General features: G+C 56.2%; 1 protein-coding gene across 1 annotated transcript in view; it reads left to right on the top strand.

Annotated features, from left to right (window-relative positions):
• LOC140732476 (uncharacterized) overlaps nt 1-7,776 on the top strand; it is a 30,259-nt gene extending 22,483 nt beyond the window's left edge. Inside the window, exons 3-4 of the mRNA XM_073055187.1 lie at nt 1,729-1,831; nt 6,875-7,776. Of these exons, the coding sequence (XP_072911288.1) occupies nt 1,729-1,831; nt 6,875-7,333 (562 nt within the window). The 3' untranslated portion in view covers nt 7,334-7,776. The remainder of the gene's footprint in view (nt 1-1,728; nt 1,832-6,874) is intronic.
• The last annotated feature ends 4,482 nt before the right edge of the window (nt 7,777-12,258 follow it).

Below are 12,258 nucleotides of genomic sequence, written 5' to 3'. Positions count from 1 at the left end.
CTTTCAATCATCAATGGGGACGGGAGAGGTCCAGAGGATTGTGGATGTCGTTCCTTTATTCAAGAAAGGGAGTAGAGATAGCCCAGGAAATTATAGACCAGCGAGTCTTACTTCAGTGGTTAGGATGTTGATGGAGAAGATCCTGAGAGGCAGGATTTTTGAGCATTTGGAGAGGCATAATGTGATTAGGAATCATCAGCGGCTCTCCTCGGGGGCAGTGTTGGTGACATCGAACTGAGAGTAAAAAAGATTCAGCTAATCTGGGAGAGAGGCATCGATGTTGGAAACTCCACTGCGTTAAGCTTTGAAGTCTGCGATGGTGTGCAGACTTTGCCATAAGCTGCGTGTGTAGTTGGTGGAGAGTTGTGTCTGGATGTTGTCCCTGCATTGTTGTTTCGCTGCCTTGATGACTGTACGGATTGTAGCTGGAATTCTATCAAATCCTCAGTTAAACAGCCAACTGATACTGTTTCTTGTAATTGTTTAAGCTTCCTGCTGGACAGCTTCCCATGGGTGATTTTCATCACCAGCAGTTTTCCTTTCACAACCAGGGTGACCAACGAGCTCCTCATATCGCGGCCACTTCCTCAACACGTATTTCTGGAGGTATCCCCTCCAATCAAAAGTACCCAAGCTGTTTGGACTTGCAAAACTTCATCCCGGGTTAGTAACTGCTAACTACCCAGCCCCAGATCTCTCTGTACCTCACCCACGTGGTCCGACTCGAGTCTCCTGCTGAACAATAAGAATTATCCACAAGCTTCCAAAAGGGACACTAATTCTGTTACAAGAATCACCCCTTGTGATAACAATCAGAGAGACACAGAGAATCTGTATTTACCAACAAGTAACTTCTATTGTTCCAACTAAAAATCACGTGGGTTCACACACTAACTACCTGTGCGACCTGACTGACCCGAGACCATTCTCGAAGGAGCAGCTACTTATTACGTAAAATGCCAGACCTGCCACAGAAGACGTCTAATCTCGTTAGACTCTGCCTGGGTCGCCTCAGTTAACCGGTTTGGACCAGTCAGAGTGTAAAGGCACAAATACACGGAACCATGGAACAATGTTGGTCGTAGCCCTGTACAGTGACCAGTAAGAAGGTGACCCAGGTAGGTCATGTGACCTTGAGCCAATGGGATGGAGATCCAGTGGTTCAATTGATGAGAAACAGTACAAGACTCAGGAACTCCAAATATATAGAACAGGCAGAGACCAACCATCGCGGATAAGGAGACTCCACGGACACGTGGAAATCGGGACCATGAGAACGCCTGGCCACAGAGACTCCTTTCCCGGGTAATAACTTTTCTCCTCATTGACTGTTCATGGAGAGTCAGGGGTTCTAGTAGAGTGCACACAGGTAGATAGTTTGTGAACCCACGTGCTTTTTAGTTGAGAAGTTACTTGTCGGTAAATGCAGATTCTCTGTGCCTCACTGATCATTATCAGTGAGGGGTGATTCTTGTAACAAGACATTGTGTAACGGTGGTGTGACAGGACGGTGTGCAGCGGGGAGAATGTGATGGGATGGTGTGTACTGGGGGGGCGGGGAGAGGTGACAGGACGGTGTGCACCGGGGGGGGGGGGGGGGTGTCTGTGATGGGCGCTGTGTACCAGAGGGGTGTGTGATGGGACGGTGTGTACCAGGGGGTAGGGGGTTGGGACTGTGTGTACCGTGACCTGGTTCATACACAAACCATCTGTTCCCTCCCCTTGCAGCCAGATTGTGGGTGTTTTTTACCGCACTGCCAGCCTCCTGGAGAAGGGGATTAAACCCGTCTTTGTGTTCGACGGCCCGGCCCCCAGGATGAAGTCGCGGGTGGTGAGTCCAGTGCCAGCTCTCTGCTTCGCTCAGCCATGTCACCGAGGTGTTCAGGGTGGTGAATGAGTCAGACATTCAGAGAGGCGCAACAGCCTGTGGGCCTAATGTGTCTATGCTGAATAAGGTTCCCGTCTCAAGTCATTTTATTGTCATTTCGACCAAAACTGCTGGTACAGTACATAGTGTAAATGAGACATCGTTTTTCAGGACCATGGTGTTACATGACACAGTACAAAAACTAGACTGAACTACGTAAAAAACAACAGAGAGAGAGAGAAAAAAACAGCTACACTAGACGACTGACTTACCCAGGACTGCATAAAGTGCACAAAACAGTGCAGGCATTACAATAAATAATAAACAGGACAATAGGGCAAGGTGTCAATCCAGGCTTCGGGTATTGAGGAGTCTGATAGCTTTGGGGAAGAAACTGTTATATAGTCTGGTCGTGAGAACCTGAATGCTTCGGAGCCTTTTCCCAGATGGCAGGAGGGAGAAGAGTTTGTATGAGGGGTGCGTGGGGTCCTTCATAATGTTGTTTCCTTTGCGGATGCAGCGTGCAGTGTAAATGTCCGTGATGGCGGGAAGAGAGACCCCAATGATCTCAGCTGACCTCACTATCCGCTGCAGGGTCCTGCGGTCCAAGATGATGCAATTTCCGAACCAGGCAGTGATGCAGCTGCTCAGGATGCTCTCAATACAACCCCTGTAGAATGTGATGAGGATGGGGGGTGGGAGATGGACTTTCCTCAGCCTTCGCAGAAAGTAGAGATGCTGCTGGGCTTTTTTTTGCTATGGAGCTGGTGTTGAGGGACCAGGTGAGATTCTCCGCCAGGTGAACACCAAGAAATTTGGTGCTCTTTACGATCTCTACCGAGGAGCCATCGATGTTCAGCGGGGAGTGGTCGCTCCGTGCCCTCCTGAAGTCAACAACCATCTCTCTTGTTTTGTTCACATTCAGAGACGGGTTGTTGGCTCTGCACCAGTCTGTTAGCCGCTGCACCTCCTCTCTGTAAGCTGACTTGTTGTTCTTGCTGATGAGACCCACCACGGTCATGTCATCAGCAAACTTGATGATGTGGTTCGAGCTGTGTGTTGCAGCACAGTCGTGGGTCAGCAGAGTGAACAGCAGTGGACTGAGCACACAACCCTGGGGGGCCCCCGTGCTCAGTGTGATGGTGTTGGAGATGCTGCTCCCGATCCAGACTGACTGAGGTCTCCCGGTCAGGAAGTCTAGGATCCAGTTACAGAGGGAGGTGTTCAGGCCCAGTAGGCTCAGCTTTCCAATCAGTTTCTGAGGGATGATTGTGTTGAATGCTGAACTGAAGTCTATGAACAGCATCCGAACGTATGTGTCTTTTTTGTCCAGGTGGGTTAGGGCCAGGTGGAGGGTATGGCGTCATCTGTTGAGCGGTTGGGATGGTACGCAAACTGCAGGGGGTCCAGTGAGGGGGGCAGTAGGGTCTTGATGTGCCTCATGACGAACGTCTCGAAACACTTCATGATGATGGATGTAAGAGCAACGGGACGGTTCAAGTTATTCTGCGTTCAAGTTTATTGTCAAATGACTGTGTGTATATGTACGTATGTATATATACACACACTCACTCACTCTCTCTCTCTCTCACTCTCACTCTCTCTCTCTCTCTCTCTCTCTCTCTCTCTCTCTCTCTCTCTCTCTCTCATCTCTCTCTCTCTCTCTCTCTCTCTCTCTCATACACACTCACGCACACACACACATTGACACACACACATCAGTCTCGCCAATGTAGAGGAGGCCATTTTTGGAGTACCGGACACCACAGACGACCCCAGCAGATTTGCAGGGGAAGTGTTGCCTCAGCTGGAGGGGGCTGTTGGGCCCTGGATGGAGGTGAGGGAGGAGGGGAACGGGCAGTGGAGCACTCAGGGTTCTTGTAGGGGTAAGTGCCAGGAGGGGCGAATGAGCAGGGGAATCACGGAGCGAGCGATCCCTGCGGACAGTGGAGAATGAAGGAAGGTAATGATGTGTTTGGTGCTAGGATTGCTTTGAAGATGGTGGAAGTTGCAGTGTATTTGGTGGCAGGTGAGGACAAGGTGAACTTAAGGCAGTGGGAAGATGGGTGATACAGAGCCCTCCATCATTCCGGGTTTCCAGCAGGATCTCTGGTACTTCTCATTTGAAGGGGGAGCCTGCAGGAGGTGGTGAGTCCCTGCCCCCACTGGGAGAGATGGGGGGGATATTCTGGGTAAGTAACCGTGGTTGGTGCACGATGGAGGAGGGAGTGGGAACCGATTGAGCAGGCTGCCTTGTCGTGGAGTCAAGCAAGCGAGGCTGATGTCAGAAACGTGATAGATTCTACAGGTGAGCAGCACACACAAAATGCAGGCCAGGCAGCATCTGTGGAAAAGACTACAGTCAATGTTTCGGGATTTTGCTCAGACGAGTGTTGAGCATCTTGAGGGTTGTTGGAGCTACACTCACCCAGGCAAGTGGGAATTGTCCCCTCACACTCCTCACAAGCCCAAGGGCAAGTTTATTGTCATCTGACTCTACATTTATAAACCAAATGATACAAGGTTCCTCCAGATCACAGTTCACCCACAAAACATATATCAAACACAACACATCAAACAAAATATTACCACAAATAAGTTCAAATATAATTCAAAATACAAGTAGTAAGCAGCAAACAGCTCACTGTCCCAGTGACGAGATCTCGGTGGTGACAGGGTATTCATCAGCCTGAGGGAAGAAGCTGTCACCCAGTCTGCCAGCCCTAGTCCTGATGCTCCTGAACCTCCTTCCTGACGGTGGTGGGTCAGAGAGATTGTGTGGTGGGTGTTAGGGATCCTCAACAATGCTTCTGGCCCTTTGTCTGCTAATCTCCTGGTAAATGTCACTAATGGGGGGGGGGGGGGGAGAGAGAGATACCCCGGTGATCCTCTGTAGGGTTTTACTCTCCTCCGTAGGGTTTCACTCTCCTCCGCAGGGATTCGCTCTCCTCCGTAGGGTTTTACTCTTCTCCATAGGGATTTGTTCTCCGTAGGGTTTTACTGTCCTCCGTAGGGTTCCACTATCCTCCGTAGGGTTTCACTTTCCTCTAGGGTTTCACTTTCCTCTAGGGTTTCACTCTCCTCCGTAGGGTTTCACTCTCCTCCGTAGAGTTTCACTGTCCTCTGTAGGGTTTCACTGTCCTCTGTAGGGTTTCACTGTCCTCCGTAGGGTTTCACTTTCCTCCGTAGGGTTTTACTCTCCTCCATAGGGATTTGTTCTCCTCCGTAGGGTTTTACTCTCCTCCATAGGGATTTGTTCTCCTCTCCTCCATAGGGATTTGTTCTCCTCCGTAGGGTTTCACTCTCCTCCGTAGGGTTTCAATGTCCTCCGTAGGGTTTCACTCTCCTCCGTAGGGTTTCACTCTCCTCCGTAGGGTTTCACTGTTCTCTGTAGGGTTTCACTTTCCTCTAGGGTTTCACTTTCCTCTAGGGTTTCAATGTCCTCCGTAGGGCTTCACTCTCCTCCGTAGGGTTTCAATGTCCTCCGTAGGGTTTCAATGTCCTCTGTGGGGTTTCACTGTCCTCCGTAGGGTTTCACTCTCCTCTGTAGGATTTTGTGGTTGGATGCCTTGCAGTTCCCGTACCTCACAATGGTGCAGCCAGACAGGACGGTCTCGATGTTGCTCCTGTAGAATGGGGGTAGGGAGCGTCTCAGAAAGTGTAGATGCTGCTGTGCCTTCTTGACCAGTGGGGAGTTGTGCCTCCCAGTGACCGTGGCTGCTCTTGACCAGTGGGGAGTTGTGTCTCCCAGTGACCGTGGCTGCTCTTGACCAGTGGGGAGTTGTGTCTCCCAGTGACCGCGGCTGCTCTTGACCAGTGGGGTGTTGTGTCTCCCAGTGACCGTGGCTGCTCGACCAATGGGGAGTTGTTTCTCCCAGTGACCGTGGCTGCTCTTGACCAGTGGGGAGTTGTTGTGTCTCCCAGTGACCGTGGCTGCTCTTGACCAATGGGGAGTTGTTGTGTCTCCCAGTGACCGTGGCTGCTCTTGACCAGTGGGGTGTTGTGTCTCCCAGTGACCGTGGCTGCTCTTGACCAGTGGGGAGTTGTTGTGTCTCCCAGTGACCGTGGCTGCTCTTGACCAGTGGGGAGTTGTGCCTCCCAGTGACCGTGGCTGCTCTTGACCAGTGGGGAGTTGTTGTGTCTCCCAGTGACCGTGGCTGCTCTTGACCAGTGGGGGAGTTGTGTCTCCCAGTGACCGTGGCTGCTCTTGACCAGTGGGGAGTTGTTGTGTCTCCCAGTGACCGTGGCTGCTCTTGACCAGTGGGGAGTTGTGCCTCCCAGTGACCGTGGCTGCTCTTGACCAGTGGGGAGTTGTTGTGTCTCCCAGTGACCGTGGCTGCTCTTGACCAGTGGGGAGTTGTGTCTCCAGTGACCGTGGCTGCTCTTGACCAGTGGGGAGTTGTGTCTCCCAGTGACCGTGGCTGCTCTTGACCAATGGGGTGTTGTTGTGTCTCCCAGTGACCGTGGCTGCTCTTGACCAGTGGGGTGTTGTGTCTCCCAGTGACCGTGGCTGCTCTTGACCAGTGGGGAGTTGTTGTGTCTCCCAGTGACCGTGGCTGCTCTTGACCAGTGGGGAGTTGTTGTGTCTCCCAGTGACCGTGGCTGCTCTTGACCAGTGGGGTGTTGTGTCTCCCAGTGACCGTGGCTGCTCTTGACCAGTGGGGAGTTGTTGTGTCTCCCAGTGACCGTGGCTGCTCTTGACCAGTGGGGTGTTGTGTCTCCCAGTGACCGTGGCTGCTCGACCAATGGGGAGTTGTTTCTCCCAGTGACCGTGGCTGCTCTTGACCAGTGGGGTGTTGTTGTATCTCCCAGTGACCGTGGCTGCTCATGACCAGTGGGGAGTTGTGTCTCCCAGTGTCCGTGGCTGCTCTTGACCAGTGGGGAGTTGTGTCTCCCAGTGACTGTGGCTGCTCTTGACCAGTGGGGAGTTGTGTCTCCCAGTGACCGTGGCTGCTCTTGACCAATGGGGAGTTGTGTCTCCCAGTGACCGTGCCTTCCTGTCCACAGCTGCGCAAGAGGCTTGGTTGGAGACCCACCCTGGAGAATGAGGAGCACACATGTAGACCAGCCCCAGAGAGCGAGGAACGTGCGTGTGCTACATCCCCAGAGAGAGAGGAACACGCGTGTACCACAGCCCCGGAGAGTGAGGGATGTGTGTGTCTAACGACCATGGAAAGGGAGGAACACACATGGAGACCGATCCCAGGTGGATGCAGATTAGTGACGGAGAGTGAGGGATGTGTGCGGAGGCCAGGCGGGGAGAAGGAGGGAGGGGACAGGCATTTGGACCGAGCCCCAACAGCCAAGAGCAGGACTGTAAAGGTAAGTGGGGAGGGGCTGTGGACCTGCTCCATTGGTGCCAGGGATCTGGGCTCCCCCATGGACCCTGCACCAGGAGGTGGCTGGGGTGTGGAGGGAGCTGGCGATCTGTCACCCCAGCAGCTCAGCACACGGCCCACCATTTGATCCCTTCCCCCATTAATTCCCTGACACGTCTCTCCTCCACTACCTCCAGTCAGCAGTTCATGTGACACACAAACAGGCCTGTCAGTCCATCGAGTATGTGCCCACCCTCAATCCCTTTTCATACCCCCCACATTCCATCTAAACTCCTACACTCCATGACAGATTTCACCACACACATTCACACTCACACTCACACAGACACACACAGTCACACAGACGCACACACACAGACACAGACACACACGCACAGACACACTCACACAGACACACTCCCACAGACAGACACACACACACAGACACACTCACACAAGCACACTCTCTCAGACATTCTCTCTCGCACTCGCTCTCACTCACGCACACACTCAGAGATGCACACAGTCACACTCACTCACACAGAGAGACAGACACACATTATCATGCTGACACTCAGTCACATACACTCACACACACACACACACACACACACACTCTCACAGGCACTCACACACAGGACAGACACACATTATCATGCTGACACTCAGTCACATACACTCACACACACACACACACACACACACTCTCACAGGCACTCACACACAGACAGACACACATTATCATGCTGACACTCAGTCACATACACTCACACAAACACACACAGACAGACACACAAACATCAGATTGACACGCACGTGTACAGACATTCACACACACACATGCGCAGGCACATGCACACTTGCTGACATGCGTGTACCACATATAATCACATGCACTGGAACATACACACTGACATGGGAAATGGCGGAACGGCCGACCGGACGGGGACTGTAGATCCCCAGCTCACTGGTTTGGGTCTGCCTCGAAGGATCGGTGGGGGGGGGGGGGGGGGGTTAACAACATCTAGAGTGTTCCAGGACCGGTGGGCTCTGTCGGGAGGGGGGGGGGTGGTTAACAGCATCTAGAGTGTTCCAGGACCGGTGGGCTCTGTCGGGAGTGGGGGGGGTTAACAGCATCTAGAGTGTTCCAGGACCGTGGGCTCTGTCGGGAGGGGGGGGGGGGGTTAACAGCATCTAGAGTGTTCCAGGACCGGTGGGCTCTGCCGGGAGGGGGGGGGGTTAACAGCATCTAGAGTGTTCCAGGACCGGTGGGCTCTGCCGGGAGGGGGGGGGGTTAACAGCATCTAGAGTGTTCCAGGACCGGTGGGCTCTGTCGGGAGGGGGGGGGTTAACAGCATCTAGAGTGTTCCAGGACCGGTGGGCTCTGCCGGGAGGGGGGGTGGTTAACAGCATCTAGATTGTTCCAGGACCGGTGGGCTCTGCCGGGAGGGGGGGGGGTTAACAGCATCTAGAGTGTTCCAGGACCGGTGGGCTCTGCCGGGAGGGGGGGGGGGTTAACAGCATCTAGAGTGTTCCAGGACCGGTGGGCTCTGCCGGGAGGGGGGGGGGGGTTAACAGCATCTAGAGTGTTCCAGGACCGGTGGGCTCTGCCGGGAGGGGGGGGGGTTAACAGCATCTAGAGTGTTCCAGGACCGGTGGGTCTGCCGGGAGGGGGGGGGTTAACAGCATCTGGAGTGTTCCAGGACCGGTGGGCTCTGCCGGGGGGTGGGGGTTAACAGCATCTAGAGTGTTCCAGGACCGGTGGGCTCTGCCGGGGAGTGGGGGGGTTAACAGCATCTAGAGTGTTCCAGGACCGGTGGGCTCTGCCGGGAGGAGGGGGGGTTAACAGCATCTAGAGTGTTCCAGGACCGGTGGGCTCTGCCGGGAGGGGGGGGGTTAACAGCATCTAGAGTGTTCCAGGACCGGTGGGCTCTGCCGGGGAGTGGGGGGGTTAACAGCATCTAGAGTGTTCCAGGACCGGTGGGCTCTGTCGGGAGGGGGTGGGGGGTTAACAGCATCTAGAGTGTTCCAGGACCGGTGGGCTCTGCCGGGAGGAGGGGGGGTTAACAGCATCTAGAGTGTTCCAGGACCGGTGGGCTCTGTCGGGAGGGGGTGGGGGTTAACAGCATCTAGAGTGTTCCAGGACCGGTGGGCTCTGTCGGGAGGGGGTGGGGGTTAACAGCATCTAGAGTGTTCCAGGACCGGTGGGCTCTGACGGGAGGGGGGGGGTGGTTAACAGAATCTAGAGTGTTCCAGGACCGGTGGGCTCTGCCGGGAGGGGGGGGGGTTAACAGAATCTAGAGTGTTCCAGGACCGGTGGGCTCTGCCGGGAGGGGGGGGGGTTAACAGCATCTAGAGTGTTCCAGGACCGGTGGGCTCTGTCGGAGGGTGGGGGGTTAACAGCATCTAGAGTGTTCCAGGACCGGTGGGCTCTGTCGGGAGGGGGGGGGTTAACAGCATCTAGAGTGTTCCAGGACCGGTGGGCTCTGCCGGGAGGGGGGGGGGTGTTAACAGCATCTAGAGTGTTCCAGGACCGGTGGGCTCTGCCAGGAGGGGGGGGGTTAACAGCATCTAGAGTGTTCCAGGACCGGTGGGCTCTGTCGGGGGTGGGGGGGGGGTTAACAGCATCTAGAGTGTTCCAGGACCGGTGGGCTCTGCCAGGAGGGGGGGGGGTTAACAGCATCTAGAGTGTTCCAGGACCGGTGGGCTCTGCCAGGAGGGGGGGGGTTAACAGCATCTAGAGTGTTCCAGGACCGGTGGGCTCTGTCGGGAGGGGGTGGGGGTTAACAGCATCTAGAGTGTTCCAGGACCGGTGGGCTCTGCCGGGAGGGGGGGTTAACAGCATCTAGAGTGTTCCAGGACCGGTGGGCTCTGTCGGGGGTGGGGGGGGGTTAACAGCATCTAGAGTGTTCCAGGACCGGTGGGCTCTGCCGGGAGGAGGGGGGGTTAACAGCATCTAGAGTGTTCCAGGACCGGTGGGCTCTGCCGGGAGGGGGGGGGGGTTAACAGCATCTAGAGTGTTCCAGGACCGGTGGGCTCTGCCGGGGAGTGGGGGGGGTTAACAGCATCTAGAGTGTTCCAGGACCGGTGGGCTCTGCCGGGAGGGGGGGGGGTTAACAGAATCTAGAGTGTTCCAGGACCGGTGGTCTCTGCCGGGAGGGGTGGGGGTTAACAGCATCTAGAGTGTTCCAGGACCGGTGGGCTCTGCCGGGAGGGGGGGGGGTTAACAGCATCTAGAGTGTTCCAGGACCGGTGGGCTCTGTCGGGAGGGGGGGGGGTTAACAGCATCTAGAGTGTTCCAGGACCGGTGGGCTCTGCCGGGAGGGGTGGGAGGTTAACAGCATCTAGAGTGTTCCAGGACCGGTGGGCTCTGTCGGGAGTGGGGGGGGGTTAAACAGCATCTAGAGTGTTCCAGGACCGGTGGGCTCTGCCGGGAGTGGGGGGGGGTTAACAGCATCTAGAGTGTTCCAGGACCGGTGGGCTCTGCCGGGAGGGGTGGGAGGTTAACAGCATCTAGAGTGTTCCAGGACCGGTGGGCTCTGTCGGGAGTGGGGGGGGTTAACAGGATCTAGAGTGTTCCAGGACCGGTGGGCTCTGCCGGGAGGGAGGGGGGTTAACAGCATCTAGAGTGTTCCAGGACCGGTGGGCTCTGTCGGGAGTGGGGGGGGGTTAACAGCATCTAGAGTGTTCCAGGACCGGTGGGCTCTGTCGGAGGGTGGGGGGTTAACAGCATCTAGAGTGTTCCAGGACCGGTGGGCTCTGCCGGGGAGTGGGGGGGGGTTAACAGCATCTAGAGTGTTCCAGGACCGGTGGTCTCTGCCGGGAGGGGTGGGGGTTAACAGCATCTAGAGTGTTCCAGGACCGGTGGGCTCTGCCGGAGGGTGGGGGGTGTTAACAGCATCTAGAGTGTTCCAGGACCGGTGGGCTCTGTCGGGAGGGGGGGGGGTTAACAGCATCTAGAGTGTTCCAGGACCGGTGGGCTCTGCCGGGGAGTGAGGGGGTTAACAGCATCTAGAGTGTTCCAGGACCGGTGGGCTCTGTCGGGAGGGGGGGGGGTGTTAACAGCATCTAGAGTGTTCCAGGACCGGTGGGCTCTGCCGGGAGGGGGGGGGGTGGTTAACAGGATCTAGAGTGTTCCAGGACCGGTGGGCTCTGCCGGGAGGGGGGGGGTTAACAGCATCTAGAGTGTTCCAGGACCGGTGGGCTCTGTCGGGAGGGGGGGGGGGTTAACAGCATCTAGAGTGTTCCAGGACCGGTGGGCTCTGCCGGGAGGGGGGGGGGTGGTTAACAGGATCTAGAGTGTTCCAGGACCGGTGGGCTCTGCGGGAGGGGGGGGGGGTTAACAGCATCTAGAGTGTTCCAGGACCGGTGGGCTCTGCCGGGAGGGGGGGGGGGGTTAACAGCATCTAGAGTGTTCCAGGACCGGTGGGCTCTGCCGGGAGGGGGGGGGGGGTTAACAGCATCTAGAGTGTTCCAGGACCGGTGGGCTCTGCCGGGGGGGGGGGTTAACAGCATCTAGAGTGTTCCAGGACCGGTGGGCTCTGCCGGGGAGTGAGGGGGGGTTAACAGCATCTAGATTGTTCCAGGACCGGTGGGCTCTGCCGGGAGGGGGGGGGTTTAACAGCATCTAGAGTGTTCCAGGACCGGTGGGCTCTGCCGGGAGGGGGGGGGGGGGGTTAACAGCATCTAGAGTGTTCCAGGACCGGTGGGCTCTGCCGGGAGGGGGGGGGGGTTAACAGCAGGACCGGTGGGCTCTGTCGGGGGAGTGGGGGGGTTAACAGCATCTAGAGTGTTCCAGGACCGGTGGGCTCTGCCGGGAGGGGGGGGGTTAACAGCATCTAGAGTGTTCCAGGACCGGTGGGCTCTGTCGGGGAGTGGGGCGGGTTAACAGCATCTAGAGTGTTCCAGGACCGGTGGGCTCTGCCGGGAGGGGGGGGGGGGTTAACAGCATCTAGAGTGTTCCAGGACCGGTGGGCTCTGCCGGGAGGGGGGGGGTTAACAGCATCTAGAGTGTTCCAGGACCGGTGGGCTCTGCCGGGGGGGGGGGGGGTTAACAGCATCTAGAGTGTTCCA

This window comes from Hemitrygon akajei, chromosome 8 (genome assembly GCF_048418815.1).
Source record: "Hemitrygon akajei chromosome 8, sHemAka1.3, whole genome shotgun sequence".
Classification (NCBI taxonomy): domain Eukaryota; kingdom Metazoa; phylum Chordata; class Chondrichthyes; order Myliobatiformes; family Dasyatidae; genus Hemitrygon; species Hemitrygon akajei.
The sequence above is the reverse complement of the archived record's forward strand: the minus strand, read 5'-3'. Positions and strand labels throughout refer to the sequence as shown.